Consider the following 22,496-nt stretch of genomic DNA (forward strand, 5'->3'; position numbering starts at 1 on the left):
GTCATGTTTCAAAGGTTTGTTGGATGGGCTGGCAGAGGAAGAAAGGTGAGAGGCACACAGGAGAAGGAGAAAAGTAAAACAGGAGAAAATATGAGCCGACTGATGACAAGAAAATGAGCAGCAAGACCTAGGAAGAGCAGCGAATTCAGGTGGGGTTCGAGCATTGCCGCACCAGGAGTGCATCTTCCTGAGGCACCTCCTCAGGTCTCGCAGAACGGCACCCTGGACCAGCTGGATTTCTAAGAGCTTCAAAGCCATTCTGATGAATAACTTCAGTCTCCTTGTGAGGACCATCCAACATAATGTCTCTGGGCCACTTGATCAATTAGATACCAGAGTGAGAGATGCAGGGAAATCATGTCCTTAACATGGAGAGTACACCTCCCTTTTACCTTTCAGTCTACCTTGTCCAATACCCTTTGATGGAGAGGCAGTGGATCCAGCATGATTCTCTCTCTCTCTTTTTTAGCCAAGTCTGTGGCATGCAGAAGTTCCCAGGCCAGGGACTGAACCTGTGCTACGGCAGTGACAACATCAGATCCTTAAGCATTAGTCCATCAGGGGAACTCCAAACATGATTTTCTCCTCATCAAACTGGAATGGTCATTCTCCGTCTTCTTGGTTTTTGCAAAATCCTCCTAGATTGCTTGAGCATCTCTCCAGAAATCTCACTCTGCTGCCTTTACTCTAATTTCCAAGACGGCAATTTTTGACCCCATTTAGATGATGAGCATCACTAATCCACCCTCTGCCAGACTTGATTCCCGTTACCAGGACTCTGAAAACTACAAGTAACTGATGAAGAGTTTTATTATCATGGCAACGAATTTCTGAAATATGGTGGCAATGAATTTCTAAAACATTCCATCCTCTGCAGCAATCAACCCTCAACTACACTGTACCAACTTTAATGTTTACTTTCTTCTAACCAAGATGGCCTGTGATATGTCTTTCTGAATTTTATACTTTCAAAGCATTAAAGTTTAAAAAATGTTCTTTTATTGATAATTCTTATTGGATAGTCTATCTTGCCTTAAATATTTTGGTGTTCCAGTTTTCCAAAAAGATTTTCCTTTGCACAACATGAAGTCAACAAGAATGTGCATGGTAGTATATGTGGCTTCTGCATATACATGTCTTTCCTAATTTCAAACTCTTTTTCTAAGCCCTTCCCTCAAGAAGCACTTTCTTCCCTTCCTTCCTTTTTCGAAATTCTCATTCATGCTCACATTGACTGATCAACCTAGACTGGGCAAGTCAATTCCTGTGTCCATTTCTTTTGGATTAACTGTTTGATTTCTCCACAGCTTGTAGATAAATGTATATAAATATATATACTAAATTAGGCTCTCACAGCCATTTGTCACCAATTTTTCCTGGTTCCCTTCATCCTTTCCATTAGGAACCTATGCTCTATCATCTTGTGATCACTTTCCTAAATTGTAACAGTTTTCCAGAGTGGTGAATTGGTAGAATGGACTCCAGACCAGATGGTAAATTACTAACCATGCATCTGAGGCAGGGTGAAGTAGGCCATTATTCAAGCAGCTATTTTTGCCTCCACACTTGGTATAGGGTATTTTTGGTATAAACTAATCTGTTCTTGGAACCAACAATTTTCAAATATTTACTGTTTGGTTTTGGATTTACTTTTTTCCTGCACAGATTATACCATTTGAATTTTAACCAATATGGCTCCATTTCTAACAATTAGTATAGGGAAGTGTTCATCTGGTGAATTAATTTCAGATAAAATCCCTGATTTTATTTTACAGACCAATGGCACAGAATTTTTATCAGCTATCTCCATAAACTACAGTTGCCTCTTGAGAAATACTGACTTTTAAAATATATATTTCATTTCATAACATATATAGCAAGAATGAAAAAACAAAACAAAACAAAACAAAACACTGAAACATTCTGGGACAAGTATCTCTTTTTTCCCAAGGGCAAAGTCTGCTTAGAAGGAGGTCAGTATTCAGAACTTCATTCTCTGAAGGATCTATACTTAATAACAATAGTGCATCAACTTCATTTTTATTAAATATGAATAATGAAATGAGAACTGATATGTTTTGCTGTATAACTTCTGATGGGGAGTGGGGAGGCTGCCCTGAGTACTGCAGGATGTTTAGAAGTATTCCTGGTCTATAACCATGAGATGCCATTAGCACCCACGCCAGCCAATGCCAAATGTTCCCTGAAGGGCAGAATCACCACTGATATAAAAGATCCAAAGACGTGAATTTAACCAATTAGGCAAACAAACAAGAACAGGCGTCATTTAATGTAGGCCTGCCAAAGTATCAAAAGTGGAGACTTTATTCTTTTTTTCAATCCATATGCAAAAATTAGGGACAAACTATGTAGACACAAATGCTAATAACCTCCCATTAAATAAAAAATTTTGATACATTCACTTATTCTGGTTAAAAAAAAAACAACAACACAGTACTGGCTCAGCATTGTCATTATATAGGTTTTGCGATATCGCCGTATCTAGTACACTCAGATTTTAGTAATTATTTTTAAAAAATCATTAATAATGTCCAGGTAGAATATCTGGTGAGCTTCACCACCCATACTCAAACTATTCTGTCATTTTAAAGACAAGGGCATCAAAATAAAATTTAAAAAACTGGGGAAAGTTAAGGATTTTTGGAAATGTTTATCTCTATAGCACAACAGGATCCCAGGGCTAGGGGATTAAGTCAAGAGGGCTAAGTAAGGTTGAGTAACAGTGGCTCATGTTTGTATGATGGGTATGTTGAGTTAGGGATGGATAAGGCTGCCTCTAAGTCAAAACTATTCAATTACATGAATACTGATGATACAGAAAGAGACAGAGCTAGAGAGAAACAGAGAGGGAGAGAGGGGGAGAGGGAGAGAGACACAAGAGGTATACTTTACCATCCCCGGGAATGATGCGGAGGGTAACCGTATTTCCTGCTTCCTTGATTAGGTTGACAATGTCAGAATGGGACTTGTTGGTGATGGAACATCCATTTACTGCCAGGATCCGGTCTCCTACTTTCAGCTTGCCACATCGGTCAGCAGGGCTCCCCTCAATAATCCGACCTATTTTGTGAGGCATAGCCACACATGCATTGCCTGCTTTGATAGTGAGTTTTAATTTTTTTTTAAGTTACATGGGAATATAGTGAAGGGAGGAGAAAAAGGGTTGAAAAGGGAAAGAGAAGGTTAAGTGTTAATTAATTAAAGCATTAAGCAAATGTTATTAAAGGAGAACTCTGTCCCAAGGGTCAAAACATTGGCAAAGTTTGGGGCATTTGCAAAAGTTACCGCCCTTAAAGGATAGGTCATGGCTGCAGTGCTTTCCCTGATTCAAAATGCTGGGGAAACCCCAGATTCCCTCCTCTATTAATAGCAACCTTTGGGATCTTTAGCAACTTTCAAAGATTCCCAAGTGCCCCAAAATAGTTTGCTGTGGGCTTATTTGGGGACTGTAAACGCAAAGCCCAGAGCTTACAGGCTTTTGCACATTCTGTGTTCATGGTGCTTCATTTTTACCAGCTGTTGCTTAAGCTTCTGCCAATGTTTTGTTCTTTCTCCATTTAGAAAAAATAATCACTGGGCATCTGGTAAAGCCTAAGAGTCTGCTAGCACCAATCTGAAAACATCTAATGGACAAACACTTAGACTTCCTGCCTTCTACCCAGAATGATGAAAGCTTTAGCAAAAGGGTGTAATTACAAGATGAGCAAAGAAAGCACCCAACCTTGACACCTATTTTTCCTTTGATGACCTCTGCTCACTCAGCCAATCTTGACGGCTTTTAGAGAGGAGTCCAAATGGCTCATTAGCTTTGAAATCCTCCCTCTTCCTCACAAAAATCCCATCAAAGGAATAAGACAATCTAGCACCTACTCAGGCTGAGGACAGTGATCCGAAGCTAGGTTCAAATCATTCCTCACCTCTTTTCCTTTAATCATTTCCTTTGTCCTGGTTAGTTACTATCAGTGATGATAGGAAAAAACCAGGAAAAGTACCTTTGAAGAAGGTTTATTGAATGCTTGGGAGCATTTCTTGTCAAAACCAAGAGTGTTGGTAACTTTTATTTTTTGCCTCTGATTCATAATTTAATAGGTGTACAGGTCTGGGTCCCTTATTTTTGCTGCTCATGGGCCCAAGAGCATTGGTAACTTTTAGCTAGTGGTGGAAAATGGGCTCTGAAGACTGACATAGGGTTTCTAGATAACTGTATATTGAGCTTCAATCTTTCTTGTGCATATTCACTGATTCAGAGAGTTTGTCTTTCTGGGGACTATATGATAGTTATAGAGTTGAGCCGCCTTTGGGAAAAGGTGACAAAGTGAACATGGGTGATGGTGAAACTGAGAAGGCTCTCCCATCATAATTTAGAGCTTAAGGATCAAATGTGTGGGAAAATGAGCTACAATTCCTTTGAATTTCACCACATTTGTCTGTGTCTCTATCACTGGATGTAAGGTCAAGGTTAAAGAATTTCTTAAAAAAGGAAGTTAAACAGTCTTTTGGAATATAGCAAGCAAGAGTGGTGGAAAGCCTCTATAATCAAATTCAAGTTCTTGATTAAATTTAGTCCACATCCAAGGACAATTCCCATGGGAAAGGAATCATGCAAAGGTATCAGGGCAGCAGGTAGGAGGAAAGCTCTGCATAGCTCAGAAGTCTCATGCAAGGTATTAGGGGAAGTTTAATTTGTCCATTGTAAGAGCCGGAGGATAACAATCAAAGACCAAACTGTAAGCAAAGACATTCAATGTCCATTAAATAACACAGAGCTTCCCACAAGACATATCTGCTATGTCATTCTAGAAGTGAAACTGAGAATTCTAAAATTCTGAGAACATCACAGGGGTACATGGGAACAAATTGTAGATCTAAAGAAAATAATCTGAGATTTCTTTCCCCCCTTTTCTTTTCTTTTTATTTTTAAATTAAGCAGAAAAAACTCTAGCATTAATTTTAAAACAAGCCAAAACAAAACAAAACAAAACAAAAAAAACACACCTCTGTCTTGAGGTCCAGTTGCCTACCACCCATGACATGCTGTGATAATGTTATTAAGGGAGCTCACAAAAGCACTGTTAGTAACGGGCACTTGTTACTGCAGCCACACATGCATGAACCTGACGACGCACCATCTTCTAATGAACACACCTTAGAGGGAAATGGCTTGAGCAGGAAGAAATGTACCAAGACTAAATGGAGGCAAATGGAGTTCTACTGGAGCAGAAGCAGATGGAGCACCTAGCTGATGTTAACTAACAAATAACCTGGGCCACTGATCCTCAGTCTCCTTGTGGGTAAGTCACTTGGAGAGAGAGCTGAAGTTAATTTCACAGCCTACACAACCTTTCACTGTCTCCCATCACATTCCATACTAATTAACAGTTGTGTTTGGGGAAAACAACTGATTTTTCTTTAATGCAGAAGGTTGATTATTTTTGGAGTACATACTTATAATTGATTCTCATAGGAAAGAGATGCAGAGTTTCCTAGTTCCTAGAATCACCTGGGTTCCTTTGTGTCTCACCTAGTGCACCTAGCAGAGAGTCAACCTTCCAGGATGGTGACAAATGTGTTTCTCTACACTCTGCTCACATCTCCAGCATCTAGATGAGAAAGGATGCTCACTCTTGCTAGAATTCAAGGGCAGTGAAGACAAATGGCTCTATAACGCAGATGTTAATTTGACTCTTAACCAGGATATGGTAAGCATATTATTTAAAATAAAAATTTCAGATGGGGATAGAAAAGGGACACAAATAAAATGGAAAGAGTACAAAAAGTACTTCATATACATTTTTTACTCCTTACACCTCTATTTTTCCCCCCCAGGCATTTATTTTTACAACCATATTCTTCTTTTAAAAACTCATAGACCTTCTGAGGCAAGTGCTATTACTGACATCCTGCTCAGGACTTTACAAATGGTTTTCTCTGGCAAGAATTTCTCACACTCTATTGTCAAGGAGCTTCTTTGCAAATTTCATCTGTGCCTGAAGTTGTCCACCTGTGAACACGCAGGCATAATGGATGCTAAGGGGTTAAAAAAAAAATCCCACCCTTCAGGAGGGGAAAGCTACCAAATAAACTCCATCCCCAATTAAGACTTTAATGATCTGAAGCGGAAAGCATGAAAAGCATTTCTGTTAATGAGATTCTGGCCGTCTTTCACTCGCCATAGAAGAGTGCTCCGCTATCCCAAGAAACACTGGGGAGCAGAAGGGCCCTCACTCACCGAAAGTCGTGCCTGCCTCGGGCCTGCTCACCGAAGACACGATGACGAAGCCGAAGCCCTCGTTCTCCCCGCGCCGGATCTCCACGTCGTAGGGCTGGACCACTGCACTCACCACACCGCTGCCGCCTCCGCCGCCGCTGCCAATGCCACTGGTGCTGCCGCTGCCTGAGCTCACCGTATTCAGGGAGTTCTGGCTGCCCTGCGGGGTCCGTTTCTCCTCTGTCAGCGAGGCGGGCTGGTTGCTACTGTGATGGGATGAGGCTGGCGAGGGCACCTCGTTCTCCGTTTTGGGGGCTGTGCCAAAGAGAGGCACCTGTTACCTGCCTTTGCAGCAAAGTGTTCCCTGCCACCCCTTCCTCCTTTCTCCCTCAAATCTGCAGCTAAATCAATAGATTGGCAGCTAGCATGGCACCTGACCTCACAGAACTGAACTACAGAAAGTGAAAACAGCTTTTCTGTAAGTCTTTGCCATTCGGTATTGGCTGACCGTGAGGCTAGGGGTAAATCCCCAAAAGGACACCCACATTCTTTATCATTTACACCATTCTGTATATCAACATCTACATTCAGACTCAAGTTGGCAGCAAGATCGGCCCACTCTGAAATATTTCCTGGTATACAAGTCAAAAAACGACCTCTCCACATTATGCTAAGTGAATTACATCAGATAAAGACAACTATTACTGTATGTTATCACCGATATGTGGAGTCTAAAGAATACAACAAACCAGTGGATATAACCCAAAAAAAGCAGACTCACAGACATACAGAACAAACTAGTGGTTACCAGTGGGGAAAGGGAAGGCAGGGAGGGAAACACAGCGGTAAGGGATTAAGAGGTACAAACTATTATATATGAAATAAGCTATGATGGGACTCCCCGTCATGGCTCAACGGCGAGGAACCCAGCTAGTATCCATGAGGATGCAGGTTCAATCCCTGGCCTCAGGGGATTAAGGATCCTCAGTGGGTTAAGGATCCAGCATTGCCGTGAGCTGTAGTGCAGTTCACAGATGCGGCTCAGATCCCATGTTGCTGTGGCTGTGGTACAGACCAGCAGCTTCAACCCCCAGGCCTGGGATCTGCCATGAGTGTGGTCCTAAAAAGACCAATAAATAAATAAATATAAATAAAGCTATGAGGATATATTGCACAACACAGAGAATAGAGCCAATATTTTATAACTATAATATTTTATAACCTTTAACAATTGTGAATCACTATATTGTACATCTGTAACATATGATATTGTGCAGCAACTAGACTTCAATGAAACAAAAATGAGCCATCCAAGGAAGTGCAGGTGTGGCCCACAGCAAGGACAACCGCCATCTTTGCCTCAGAGACATGTCCTTCGCTGCCTTCAAATTGTCATGACCCTGAAGCTACATGTCTGCTCAGCTTTCCAAAGAGTTTTACTTCTGCTTTTTCCATCAGGGGAGAGATAGTAAGTTGACAGCACCATTAAGATTTCCATACTGTGGGATTCCTGACAACACCTATCGGAGGCACACTTAGCTTCTCTTCCTAGCTTCTAGATGTCAATTATCTACTTTGATCACACAATTGGATCCATTAGCCTCCCTCGGAATTCATCTTATCAAATTCTAGTTTTATTGCTTTGTCAAGTGACAGGGTAAAGCACTCCTAAATAGCCCACAGTGGTAGGCAGGGCTGACTTATTTTTCATGGCAAAAGCAAAATGTGTGTTCAGGTTTTAGATAGCACTACTAAACTGATTCTCCAAAGCATCTCCTTTCATAGATTTCTTTTTGTTGTTGTTGTTTTTGGTCTTTTTAGGGCTGCACCCACAGCATATGGAAGCTCCCAGGCTAGGGGTTGAATCTGAGCTGTAGCTGCTGCCTACAACAGAGCCATAGCAACTCGGGATCCAAGCCACTTCTGAGACCTACACCTCAGCTCACTGCAACGCCGAATCCTTAACCCACTGAGCAAGGCCAGGGATCGAACCTGCATCCCCAAGGATGCTAGTCAGATTCATTTCCTCTGAGCCACAACAGGAATGCCCATAGATTTTATTTTTATTATGGTGAGATATACAGAACATAAAACTTATTATTTTAATCATTTCAGGTATATGGTTCAGTGGCATTAAGTACATAAACATTGTGCAACCATCCCCACCACCCATCACCAGAACCTTTTCATCTTTCAGAAGTGAAATTCTGTGCCCATTAAACACTAATCGTTTCCCCCTCCCCTGCCCCTGGCAACCACCCTTCTACTTTCTGTCTTTATAAATTTGACAACTCTAGGTACCTAATATAAGTGGAAGCATATCATATTCGTCCTTTTATGACTAGTTTATATTCCTTGGCCTATGCCTCTTCAAAGATTTAACATGTCTTTGACCCAGAGCTAAAAACCTCCAATATTTAAGATTTAAAAAGTCAATCTGAAACAAAAGTTAACATTGCTCTCCTATTTTCATTTGGGCCAGTCAGAAAGTTTTCATCTCATCTCAAAAGCTGTTTCTAACTGCTCTTGGTTGCCTGGGTTACTATGCTAAAATTCCAAGGCGAAAATGAACTCCAGGGACATAAGCGATTACCACTGTTCTCCATGGCTGCGGTAAGGTGGGCTCGCCCCCTGGAGTCTGATATGTTAATTCTGCAATTAATTATATGTCATCTAAATGAGCTCTACTAGTTTTTTTTTTTTTTTTTTAAACAAGGTGCTAGTTAATTTCCTCTGATAAGTAGTTGTTTCACTAATATTGAAGCCACGGAGAACTCATAATATTTTGTATTATACTTTTGCAGTAATTCAACTGACAGAACATGGAATCTGTCTCTTCTGCATTCTGGGTTCTTTCTTGACTACTTGGAGGTGGGGGCTGCAGACAAAGGTGCTGAATGCACGGAAAGCACAGACCCTTTGCAATGAACTGGCAAAAAATGTTGGATTCTGATACAGAGGTAAGCATGAATCTCGAGGATGGCAAGAAGGGAAGGCGAAAATCACAAGGCAGCGGGAAGGAAGGAATTGGTGAGGGTTTTAGAGAGAAGGTTATATTGGAGTTGAGCCTGAAAGGATACATAGGATTTTGAGTTGCAGGAGGGAAGAATCAAAGATGACATGGAACTGGCCAGCTGTACAACTTTCTTATAGAGAGACATTTTATAAGATTAAAATCTCAGTTTAATATATATGACTGTCAACAACAGAGTAACTTTTTTTATGAGCTTATTTGGCAGCACAAACCCAATTCTTGGTCTCTTAATTTGAAGCTATAATTCTCCTGACTGTCACTGTGACCTCTTTTGTTGAGAATTCTCATCCTATGAAGAAAATGACTAAGTTCTGGTTGGCAAGGGGATGGAGCGAGGGAACATATATTCAGCTAGCCCTCTTCTAAAAGCCTTTGCTGAACATGCATGGATGGCACATTAAAGCATTTTTGAATGACAGGAGTTTCACAGGGCTTGAGAAAAGCAAACCATCTGGAAATTCTGAGCTTAATCACATTTGCAAACATTTGCTAAAATAGATGCATGGGGAGGCAGACACACGGAGGGGGCCTTTTCTATGCATAAAGTGACAAGGAACTGTCTAAAGGAATGAAGGAAAAATATACCTGCAAACACCACTTTACGCCGCACTGTGAGATTGACGTGGCCTTGCTTGGCGGCTTGTTGCATAAGCTGGACCACAAGCTGGTGTGACTTTCCAATGACAGGTGTCCCATCCACACAGATTAATTCATCCCCAGACCTCAGGCGGCCATCCGTATCAGCAGCACCCAGTGGTACGATGTGACCGATATAAATCTGTTGAATCATTGGATGATGGATGAAACATTGACCTTTAGGTTTAATATTACAGACAGGCCTTGGAGCCATTGTGGGTTTGGTTCCAAACCACCGCAATAAAGTGAATACCACCACAGTCCAAGATACATGAATTTTTTGGTTTCCCAGCGAATATAAAAGTTATGTTTACACTATACAGTAGTCTATCAAATGTATAATAGCATTATGTCTAAAAAAGTACATATCTTAATTTTAAAAATACATTTTTTAGGTCTTTATTTATTTATTTATTTTCCCACCCCATGACATATGGAGTTCCCAGGCCATGGATCATTTCTGAGCTGCAGTTGCAACCTAAGCTGCAGCTGTGGCAAGGCTGGATCCTCAGCTCACTGGGGAGTGCTAAGCTAGGGATCAAAATCATGTCCCAGAGCTCCAGAGATGCTGCCAATCACGTTGCACCACAGTGGAAACTCCAAAAAATATATTCTTGTTAAAAATTGCTACCCATCAACTGACAATGTAGGGCTGACACAAAACTTGAATTTGTAAAAAATGCAGTTTCTGGAGAGCATAAGAAAACAAAGGCTGCCTGTATAATGATGGCCTTCCCATCTGAGAACCATTTTAATTCGTCCATGTCTGCCTTCATGCTGCAAACACTAATTGAGTTCCTACAGGGCACCAGGTAGTACAGTAATTCTTAAATGGTGGAAAAGATAACTTTTTCTTGTTTGGTTTCTTTCCATTTATCTGTGGATTGGTGATGACTCATTCTTTCTTTGCCTTTGCAGAAATAAATCACTTTACTCCCTTCATTTGCAAAACTTTTTCTCCTTTTCTATCCACCTAAGAGGCCTCAGTTCAGAAAACTCTGCTAATTATAATAATAGTACAACTTTTCTTTAAAGGTCAGCATATGCCTAGCAATACGGAGTGCATTAAAACTACTCTTAAATGAAGGGATGAATCAAGTAGAGTCTAGTTGGACACCCCCACTTCTGTAGTCTATGGCACTTGCACATAGAGGTGGTGGTCTTTATATTTAGTGTCTTGCTGTTATATTAACCATTCACTAAACTTCAGCTAAAATATTTGTGCTTTCTTTGCCTTCTCACTAGATGATGCTACAAGGATCTTTACGTGGCATTTACATCATTTCCAAAGAACTCTGACAAAAGAGTGGTTAAGCACATGGATGCTGGAATCACATACTTTCCAGTTTGTCCATTTACTAACTGTGATCCCAGGTAAGTTCACTACCCTTTCTGTGTTTTTGTTTTTTGGTCTTTTGTTTAGGGCTGCATCTGTAGCACATGGAAGTTCCTAGGTTAGGGTTGAATCAGAGCTACAGCTGCTGGCCTATGCCACAGCCACAGCAACCTGAGATCCAAGCCATGTCTGTGAAAACTACACCACAGCTCATGGCAATGCCAGATCCTTAACCCACTGAGCAAGGCCATGGATCAAACCCTCATCCTCATGGATACTAGTCAGGTTCATTACTGCTGAGCCACAATGGGAACTCCCTATGTCTTTATTTCAGTGATTTGAAAACTGGGGATACATTCAAAGATTTGATGGATATATGAGAAGAATGTGTAAAGACTGTAGAAGCCTTTAGCATAGCATCTGGCACATAGTAAGCACCCAATAAATGGTAGCTATTTTTACCATGACGAGGAAATGAACGATATTTATCTTTAGCTTTCTCTTCCTTTTGCAAAAGAATCCTGTGATATTCTACTCAGTTTATTCTAAAGATGAGGCCTGCAGAGGTTAAATGTCTCCTGACCCTTGTTCAGGGTTCTTTCTCTAATTTTGTAAAGAGAGTGGTCCTACTTTCTCTAATCTCTCATAATGCTTTTTCAAGTGCTCTCTATGTCCTAGCTACTCAATACACAAAGCTAACTACCTGCTGGCAGATTTAATGGAACTAGCCAGAAGGATCAGCCCATTGTATTCTTAGTTGATGTCTATTCCTATTTTGCCTTTTGGTTTACTTTTCTTTGATGGGGAACTCACATGCTACAGCTGTTGCTTTCCAAAAACACAAACACAAACCTTTTAGAAAGGATCTAGTCCCTTCTTACTCAAGACAGAAAATGCTTTCCAAAAGCTAAAGAAAACTCTCCACTGCTTGAAATGAAACAGTCTGGAATTCACTTAGCTGAACTCAAATTCTTGGTGATTTCTCAATTTGCTTTGAAGTCTTAGAGAACAGGGGTGAGGGGTGGGGATAGGTAGACAAAAGACTCACAGGTTCCCCTGGTTCATTGCCACCCAGAATCCTAAATCCAAATCCAGTTTCTTTCCTCCAGAGGAAGATGTCCTGTTCTTGGTAATCTGGAACTGCAGAGAGGAGAAAGCAAGAGAGAGGTTATTTTTCTAATAAAAGGAATCAGAGCCTGCAGGCGAACAGTGAAAGGACCAATACTGATGGTGCTTGAGCAGATGACAGCTTTCCAACACAGACAAGGGAACAAAATAACCTGGACGAGTGAAACAATAACAGAGAATGCTGGGGGAAAATTAACAGTGGGCACAGTCATTGAGCCTTAAGTTTTTTTTCAAAGGACTAATCACTGTTTGATAATTCCTCATCAAGCCCAAAGCTATTAGCCCTGATGGAGGCCAAAGTCAGCACTCACCACTCTCCAAGGTACTGTCACAAGAGGAACTAAGAAATTAAAATCATCATGCTCCCCCCATGTCTGAGGAAGCTCATGTTAAGTCAGAGCGACCTCTGAAGTGGAGGCTGGCTCGGAGGATAGAAGACCCTTCAAGTACCTGATGTTGTCAACTAGAAGATGAAAGAAAGCAGCTTGAGGTAAAAAGTGTCCTCAATTAAAACAAAAAAAAATCCCTTATTTTTCCCTTTAAAGTAATCAAAACCAGCAATGCCAATAATATGATTTGTTAGATCATTTTTGCCGAAAAAGTTACTCTTGAATATCTTAATATTTCCAAATGTAAAAATTTACTATGATTTCACTACCCTGCCAACCAGCAGTTGGTTTTACACCCTTAAGCTCAATGGGGACAACAAAATTGTTCTATATCAATGAACTGTATTTCATCGCTAAAATGAGTGCTTTACTCCAGCATCTGTCTATATTTCAACATTGTAAGTATTAATTTATTATCCAATAACTTGATAATTTATTTCTAAAACTCAGTAATAGTCTAGGGCTTTAAAATGAAAATGGCAATTTTTTTAAAGAAAAGTAATTTCTATAAGAACATGCTAGAAATTGTCCTATAGACCAGTCTGTTACTTAACTAAGGTAGTATAAAAAGGTTATTTCTATTTAATTCTTACTTAGTATTTATCTTTTTTTCTTCTTTTTAGGGCCTCACCCATGGCATATGGAAGTTCACAGGCTAGGGGTTGAATCTGAACTGCCGCTGCTGGCCTACACTACAGCCACAGCAAGCCCAGGTCCAAGCCTCATCTGAGACCTATACCACAGCTCACAGTAATGCTGGATCCTTAACCCACCAAGAGGGGCCAGGGATCAAACCTGTGTCCTCATGGATACTGGTCAGGTTCGTTTCCACCGAGCCATAATGGGAACTCCCTAATTCTTGCTTACTATTTTATTTATTTTTTTTAATGGACACACTTGCAGCATATGGAAGTTCCCAGGCCAGGGACTGAATCTAAGTCAGAGCTGTGGCAATGACAGATCCTTTAACCCACTTCACTGGGCTGGGATCAAACCGAAATCTCAGGAGTTCCCATCATGGTGAAGCGGAAATGAGTCTGACTAGGAGTCATGAGGTTGCGGGTTTGACCCCTGGCCTTACTCAGTGGTTAGGGATCCAGCATTGCTGTGATCTGTAGTGTAGGTCGCAGACGTGGTCTGATCTGGCATTGCTGTGGCGTAGGCCGGCAGCTACTGCTTCAATTAGACCCCTAGCCTGGGAACCTCCATATGCCATGGGTGTGGCCCTAAAAAGACAAAAACAAAAAACAAAAAAAACCCCAAATAACAAAAAAACCCGCATCTCTGCAGTGACTTGAGCCGCTACAGTTGGAGTCTTAATCCACTGTGTCGCAGCGGGAACTCACTTAGTATTTTAATGTATAAGCAATGTGTTTCACAGTCTGTGAAATAACACATTTTTTATTTAAAGAGAAAAAATATAATTTAGTGGTCATTAATCCTAAAGGAGATTTTCAGACTTTCTGGTTTCCTTAATTCCTTGGCTTTGGGGCTGAAGGGGTGTGTAGGCATGAGAATTTAATTCCCATCTTTTCTGATTTTGTACAATGGGATAGGGAAGAGATGGTGGTTGTTTAGATTTCATGCTTTCAGAGATGTCCTTTATTCAGAACTTACCCATAAGCTTAAAATATACAGGGAATGAATACACCGAAAGAAAAGGAACTCAATGAACAGGTAAGTGCAAGTCAGAGGAGCCTGAATCCACTATTTTTGCTTGAGCTATCTTAATGCAGCACTTTGAATGGAGCTTCTTATCCAGTGCTTTTTTATGATAATTGCTGAGGCTAAGCTGTAAGATGCCATGGTAAATGGAGTTAAGCTACATCATCGGACTTCTAGAAACACAATTTTGAAAGTGGTATTTTCTTAAGCACGCTAAGGTAACAATATTTTCTTTCTGTTTGAGTAGCTGGCTAAAGGGTATTTGCTGTGATAGCCTCATTGAAACAATAAATTAAATCAAGTTGAGTCTTGTCTTCGGCTCACTCAAGCAGGAGGGTTAGTACTAAAACAGACCACGGATGCTTTCCAACCAGCACGAGATTCTTGGCAGAATCTGCTTTAAATCTGCTGAGCCTTTCTTTGAACAAGGGAAGGACCTGTGCAGAGACCTCCAACCCAGACAAAAATTTTTTGTAGCATCATTTAATACAGGAACACTTGTCTATCCTACGGTGACACCCAATGAGGAAGTTCCTACCCTGTATTGCTCATTGAGGAGTAAGCTACTATGGGATGGGCGGCTGGGGCCAACAGACTTAGGCTTATCATACAGTTTAGTCCATTGGAAAAAAAAAAAAAAAAGTTCCTTTGAGAGTCAATAAGCAAAGAGCAAAGTTTCTTTAAAGAGCTTCCTGTTGAAAAGGAAGATGCCCAATGACAGACACCAAGGATGGGGAAGATGCCAATGATGAGCCTTCTAGGGAAACACACAGAAACACAATACACCAACACAGAGATATGTTACAAAGAAAGTCTTTTGGCCCTTGAACTTGGGCATCTTGACAATTTTTTTCTTCAACCAACCAAAAGCTATAAACCCAAATATATAACTCTGGTGATCAATCAATACTGACTCATCTTACAGAATGTGAGAATTATTTTTCTCTTCTTTGTCCTCTGCTGTTACTTCCTCCTAAGGGCACTGAAGTCTCTAAACAACTCCCTCCACATGGTTTTTGTTCTCGTCTTTATTTCCAGCAGATTTTATTAGAATTAAGTTTTTAGGAGGCAGCATGGGAGAGCCATCTTTCTGATATTACTATCACCTTTTTTTTTTTTTTTTTTGAGTGAGGCTAAATCAAAAAGAGCTAAGAAAATCTGGTCTAGCTCTACCTCTAAGCCCTGGCACAGGTGACAATCTGAGCAGCTCATTTCTTTTGGCAATTTCACCAATGACCCAATAAAGCAGTCAAAAGACTTCCTTTGATAATTAGAAAAAATGGAATCACCAAGTTTGGAGAGAGCCCCCCTGGTGTCTCCATTATTATAGACACACCACACATTTGCAGACTTGGCTAAACCACGCCAATCACTTTTTATTTCATCTCGTGTTTGCTCTATGCTTAGTCAACAAGAACCCCCACATCCTTTCATTCATGGCATCTCTCTTTCTTCCCTCCCTTTTCCAAGTTTCTCCCCAGCCCCCAGACTGATGGGAACATTAAACAGGATGAATAGTAATGGAGAAATAAAAGTTTTCAGTGGATCCTTACTCTGACATTCTCCAAAATTCGTGGAACTGATTTCTCTCTCTCTTTCACCCTTGCTCAATCCCGATGCAGGCGAAGGTGACATAGCTGGAATATTAATGTCACAATTTTGCAAAGCTTAATGTATGTGCTTTCTCTTAGTTCATTTTAATTTAGTTTTGATTGATAAGGAACATGCAGTTAAGCTTTCACAGTAAAGGTCAATGCTGCTGTGGATTTTAAAAGACTATGGTTTGATTCTTTTTTTTCATGGTACTTTCCTTGTCAAAAAGCTAGAATTTACAACTGTACCATTGGGAATTTCATAGGACTACCATTACCATCTTAAACTCTTCCTACTTAATTATACTCTGAAGTACACATTCTCAGATGACCTTGTTTGGATCACGCTAAGAACTTTAGATTTATCTAACCCCTTATTTCCTTTTGAAAAAATTTAAGCATACTTTTGTCACTGCCACGCTAGTGCGTTTATTTAAAATAGTACCAGGTTCTTGATGGGATTAATTCTTGTGCTGATATCTGTTCAGATGAATTCTAGGCAGTTCAACCAGAATTGTCTTTTATTTAGTAACACAAATCATCAGATCAAGCCAAAACTGAACAAATATACAAACAACTGTCATAAGAGCTCTTAAAATCTGGACTTACGCTTGAGCTGCTTAAACTCACTATGATAAAGGAGTCATTCACCAATTCCAGGCTTGTAAGCCTCTCTCTTTCTTGAGGGACAGGTGTATGCTGGTTAATATGACAGCTTTGTCATTTTTTCTTTCTTAACTCTCTTGTCAACAGGCTAAGTTTCAACTGCAAGCTTTAGAATTTCTTTGGTAGTAATCACTAGTGGAAACTAGCAGCTCTTCCTCAACATTTGCAAATAAGATCTCGTCAACGTCACTTTTAAAAGACATGTACAATTGGCACGTTCTCTAGAGAACATACAAAACAGACAACATGGCTTTTAAATGACTTCCATGTGGGTTTTTAATTAAACACTTAAGCTCTTCAAAGAGATTTATTAACACAACTGTAATTCAGACTGATACTTTTGGACACTGCTGTTCTGACAGATGGCCACATCAAGAATGTGGTATTTTGCATAGCATTTACACCACATGGAGGAACGGGATCAAGACTATGGTAAGAATCTTTACACTGCCCTTTACGATAAAAAATAATACAAGGAAAAATAGATTTCCCCCCAAAAGGGGGGATAAATTAAGGGTAGAAGGAAGGGTGCTATTGCTGATTTCAATTTTCCTGTTTTGCCTAGAGTACCTGGCTCACTTCATTTATTTATTTATTTTTATAATGATTTTTATTTTTTCCATTACAGCTGGTTTATACTGTTCTGTCAATTTTCTACTGTACAGCAAGATGACCCAGTCACACATACATGTATACATTCTTACTGGCTCACTTCAATGTGCTGGGTGGATGGGGCAGGGAATCAGAGCTAACAAGGCTACACGCTGCATTTTTTTTTTTTCCAGTCTTTTTTTTTGAGAAGACAAGATAAAAAACAGCCTAAGGGCAGAAACTGATCTGGGATAAAGCAAAAATACTGATTAAAGGACAAAACTGACATAGGCTCATTCATAGGTACTGGGGAAAGAAAGAAAATCTGTGAAAAATATGGAGTAATGACCATGGAGGGGAAAAGTCTCATCATTATCCTCATTTAGTCATGTGGAAGAAATCAATGTGAATTTTAACATCAATTAGGTTGGTACAATCACTCAATGACGAGCCTCCAATAGTCAAAAAAAAAAAAAAAAAAATGATTCTTGGAGTTCCTGTCGTAGTGCAGTGGTTAATGAATCTGACTAGGAACCATGAGGTTGCAGGTTCAATCCCTGGCTTTGCTTAGTGTGGTGTAGGTTGCAGATGAGGCTCGGATCCTGTGTTGCTATGGCTCTGGCGTAGGCTGGTGGCTGCAGTTCCGATTTGACCCCTAGCCTGGGAACCTCCATATGCCAAAGGAGTGGCCCTAGAAAAGGCAAAAAGACCAAAAAAAAAAAAAAAAAAGGATTCTCATTTGCGCTGCTACATCCTATTCCTTAGATGTTCAAGAAAGTCAAAGTCCAAACTGGCCTCATTCCAAATAGTGATTCAGCCTGACTTTCCTTCCATGTTTAAAATAGCTGGTTGTGGCAGAATTATATATTTTTCTCAATTTTTTTTTCCAGTGAGAACTTTAAAAAAAATTGCATGAAATACCACATTCTGAAGAAATACTGCTTCCATCGAGGCAAAAATGGCAATATGAGCTGGAGCCTCCTATTCACTGGGTGCGAGAGAATTGTCTGTCAATCCATGTGGCCCCCGACAGCACTTCAAAACACGATTTATTTTATCGCCAAAAGATTTTCATACATGGGCAACTCAATCATAAATGTGTCCTCTACTGAGAAAAGCAGGGGCAGGGTCAATAAGGCAATATCTCACCATCAACTGAAGTTGGGCCATTGACTGAAGGAGCCACGTGGTTAGAAATGGGGAGGGAATGTGAAAATATTCCTCTTGGGGAAACACTACTTCAGTGAAATCACTGCAATTAGTGAGAAGACACAGTGAGAAAGGACCCTGGGGTTCATGCTGAACAACCACTGTTAAGCAGTAGTTAACAAGGGATGTGCCAAATGGAACTTCATTTCCTCTGGTCAGAAGTCAGGTGTCCTCCAGGGGTCTTTCTAGTCCAGGGACTAAGTAAATTCCTCAAAGGATCAGGCTTTTGTCAGCAGAGCAAACCCTTAGCCAAAATGCAGGCTACTTAATTGCACGCACAATTCTTTTTCTGGCTGCACCCTCAGCGTTCAGAAGTTCCCAGGCCAGGGATCAAATCCACACTACAACAGTAACCAGAGCCAGAGCAGTGACAACACTGGATCCTTAACTCACCGAGCCGCCAGGGAACTCCTGCACGCACTGTTGGAATAAAAAGGCAATGTTCTTTCCCTTGAAGAGGAAAAGGATGGAGGGCCCCTTGAGTGAGTTCTAAAATTTGATGATCAGCAAGACTCCAGATGTGCCTTGTGCCCCCTGACTGCTAATGTTCACCCAGTACTGGGGCCAACCACCTTCTTAGGCAGGGATGCTGGTCTCACTCCCCTGTTTGGTTTGGGTCGCAGAGAAGCTGCCTTAGCTAGCAAAGGAAATGTTTCATGGCCAAGTCCAAGGGGGTGGGTGGGAGGCTGCAGAACCTCCCCCCGCCACCACCACCTCTGGGCCTTGGCTCTCCAAGGGGCTCTGCAGGGAGAACCACAGCTATGTCTTCAAAGAAAACCTGTGCTGGGGAAGGGACAGGGAGCAAAATGGATGGATGGAATGAGTCCCTTCTATCTTCCTTCAGCAAACCTGGTCTCCTTCCTCATTAAACATCCTCTCCTGTCCAATGACAACAAGAGTTAACAAAGTGCATGTACTTCCTAGATGCTTCATCCCATCATCCAATCAGACTCATGAGAAGATGGTGGTAAAAAAAAACAGCCAAGAAAAAGGGGGGCTATTTGAACCTCTAAGATTAAAGCATTTTAGGGACTCAGGTAATAAACAGTAAGAAAAATGAATATTTTTTGTGGTGAATTGTCTTGGAAATCATTTCATAATAAAAAGTAAAAAATTAAATATGGTTTAATAATAAACTATCCCGTTTATAAGAGCCAGAAAAGGCCCTACGCATGACATTAGGATTTCATATTTACTGACAAGATGAAGCCAAGGAACACACTTAACCGCCGTACAAATAATTAAAGCACAAACTACTCACTGCTTTTTTTTTGTTTTGTTTTAAGGGAAATATTTAGAAAGACTGATAATGATTAAAAAAAAATAATTACCAGTATTCTGAAAAACCAAGAGACCGCTAAGAAAGCATTTAATTTTTTTCCATTACTCCTGCAATCCAAACCAATCGTATTTCTGTTCAATTGTGTATCAGAGCTGTTTTGCAAGACAGGAGCTCAGAGCAGGCCACCATCCCCATGTGGCAAAGAATTAAGGAGGCAGCCGCTCTTATCTGCCATTTCTTTTAAGGGAAAGGAAAAACGAATCCATTTCCACTCAGACCTTTCATTGGATGAGCATCCATATCTACCCCTCCCCAAACAGAAGCCATAGTGGAGGCTCCATCAAAGTCCAGCAAATTCTGTGGCTGCTCTGAGATGCTTTCACCTCTCACCTGGATTTATCTCCCTCCTATTCCCACAATGAAAATCTATTCTCATTAAGCCTCAAGAGGAAGCTGGTGCTCTGCAACCGGGCCTGGGGAAGACAGAAGGCAGGATGCTACTTACGTCGGTTTTCATACATGCTCCTGGACTGGGCCCAGATTTTAAAAGGATCTGGCTTTTTCTGCCCAGAGCTGTCAGTCTGATCTGAAGCCGGGGCTTCGGCCGGTGGGTACTCAGGGAGCACCTGTGCGCCGTGGCTGGGAGAGGCCGTGTGCAGGCTCCGGTGGCTGGCCACACTGTGCTGGGAACTGTTCTGGCTGTCTTTTCTTTCCAGTGGTTGCTGAAAAGGAAGTGAAGGAGAGGGGCAAGAGGAGAAGATTATTATGGGTTCCCTGAGTGGGTGTTTTTCCACCAGCTTGTTTTCGCTCAGCCCTTCTTTGCACACATACATAAATACATCAACAACACTGTGGCTTCCACCTTCGACCAGCTCATGCTGAATGCAGATAAATCCCCAGGCGACTGGCAGTCAGAGAGGGGAGGGCTGGAGAGAAGGTCGTCTTCACAAACCATACTGCTTTCTGGGCTGGAGCAAAAAACAAACTCTATTTACATCAAGTTTCTCAGCTAAGGCATTGGGCTGGTTTATTATGAGATGTATGCATTTTAATATCCTCAGTTTTAATTATTTATTTTTGGCTGTGCACATGGCATGTGGAAATTCCCAGGCCAGGTATTAAACCTGAGCCACGGCAGTGACAACACTAAATCCTGACCTCTAGGCCATCAGGGAACCCCCAGCATCCTCATTTCTAAACCAAAAATGTGACACAAAATACCATGCTTGTTTTAAATAAAAAACTAGAAAATACAGAAGAAATACAATCAGGGCTAAAAACACTCCTTGGGATGCCACATCTTCCATCTTTCAATAATAAAACACCTAGAGTTCCCAAGTAGATAAGTGGATTGAGGATCTGGCATTGTCGCTGCTGTGGCTTGGGTCACTGGTATGGTGCAGGTTCAATCCCCGGGCCTGGAACTTCCAAATGCCATGGACTTGGCCAAAAAAATGTATGACAATAAAATACTCAACTTCTATCTAAGGATTTACCATCAGTCTTTCTAGCTGTAAGGAACAGAGAATAGATCTTTAAAATCCCGTCTACATTATGTGCGCACTTGTACTTCTAAGTATATAAATAACTACTATCTGAAGAGTTTTCATAATTCTTACTGAATCAATTTTCCAGGCACCACATTTTACCTCTTGATCTCGTGACACTACTCTTGGTTAAAAACCAATATCCAACTTTATATATGGGTTGACCTCAGGGAGTCAGCCTTCTGAGATATGCAACTTGTCTCAAATCCAAGTAGTAATCATAGGGAAAGAGATTCATCTACATTTTAGTAGAATAAACAGGTTCCTGTTCCTTAAAGCCTGCTCAGCAAAAGATCCTCTGCATTTTATGAGATGCTCTTCGTTTAAAGGGCAAACTGAAGGGAAGGTACATCTAGTGGAAGGAAAAAATACTAGATTGGAAATAAAATAATTTCAGTTCTTACTTTCTCCAATAAAGGATGTGGTTAAGCGCAGGTGTTATAGTTTCCACCATTCAAAATAAAAACCCTGGAGTCCCATCTCACATGATAGATGCTGTGACACTGCACTTATCTGCTCCAGAGGATTGTGATTCGGCATCTTCAGCCTCTGCTGTTGACCCTGTTGTAGCTTATGATTTTTTAAGTTGTTTATAAGATCTTTGACATAGACATTTTAGTTCCCTAAAGTTCTTTATAGCATCAAAATCTTGCCTTAGAACCAGTCCTACTACAACCATTCCTCCTTGCTCTTTCCCCAGGTCGCCACCATCTCTCCCATCTGGATGGAAAATTTCAAGGTTCCTTTCATTTACTCCTCAGGTCCCTCTATACCCTCTCTCTTCAATCCTTACTTTGAAATAAGCATCTGAAGAAAGGCCAAGGAGGACACAGATTTAATTTTCCCTTGACTGTTCCAGATGAGAGATCTGAAGATAGGTTTTAGCAGGGATTCAAACTTGAGGAAAACTGGGCAAATATTGAATGAAGGTAAGATAGATCATTTAGAATGATACTTGGTGTGCTTGGGGTGGAAATGTGAGGACAACACTCTCAACTAGTAAAGTGGTCTTGGTAAAAGTGAATGAGGAGTTAATTGACTCAGACTCAAGAGGACAACGTATTCTGGTGAAGATGTCAGGAAAATATAATGACATTTGTGCAGGGACAAATACCATCATTAATTACCCCACATCCCCACCATTCCCTTTTGAGGATGAAGGGCTCAGCTCAGACTTGGATAGACCAGTATT

At 40.8% G+C, this 22,496-nt stretch overlaps 1 protein-coding gene across 50 annotated transcripts in view; it reads right to left on the bottom strand.

Moving 5' to 3' along the window:
• The window catches only part of MAGI1 (membrane associated guanylate kinase, WW and PDZ domain containing 1), a 674,066-nt gene that overhangs the window by 17,550 nt on the left and 634,020 nt on the right, over positions 1–22,496 (bottom strand). For 13 of the 50 annotated variants that reach the window (XM_021070792.2, XM_021070788.2, XM_021070806.2 and 10 more), the window contains 6 exons: positions 20,263–20,479; positions 15,971–16,054; positions 12,284–12,375; positions 9,849–10,041; positions 6,251–6,544; positions 2,914–3,114 (listed from right to left, as the gene is read on the bottom strand). In XM_021070792.2, coding sequence (XP_020926451.2) covers positions 2,914–3,114; positions 6,251–6,544; positions 9,849–10,041; positions 12,284–12,375; positions 15,971–16,054; positions 20,263–20,479 — 1,081 coding nt within the window. Of the gene's footprint in view, positions 1–2,913; positions 3,118–6,250; positions 6,545–9,848; positions 10,042–12,283; positions 12,376–15,970; positions 16,055–20,262; positions 20,480–22,496 lie in introns of all 50 variants that reach the window. The other 37 variants (XM_021070791.2, XM_021070786.2, XM_021070804.2 and 34 more) reach the window with 6 other exon arrangements.

The sequence above is a fragment of the Sus scrofa genome, chromosome 13, assembly GCF_054392235.1.
Source record: "Sus scrofa isolate SSC_HxYL_T2T_F1_AM1 chromosome 13, Sscrofa_HxYL_maternal_Yorkshire_Landrace_v2.0, whole genome shotgun sequence".
Taxonomy (NCBI): domain Eukaryota; kingdom Metazoa; phylum Chordata; class Mammalia; order Artiodactyla; family Suidae; genus Sus; species Sus scrofa.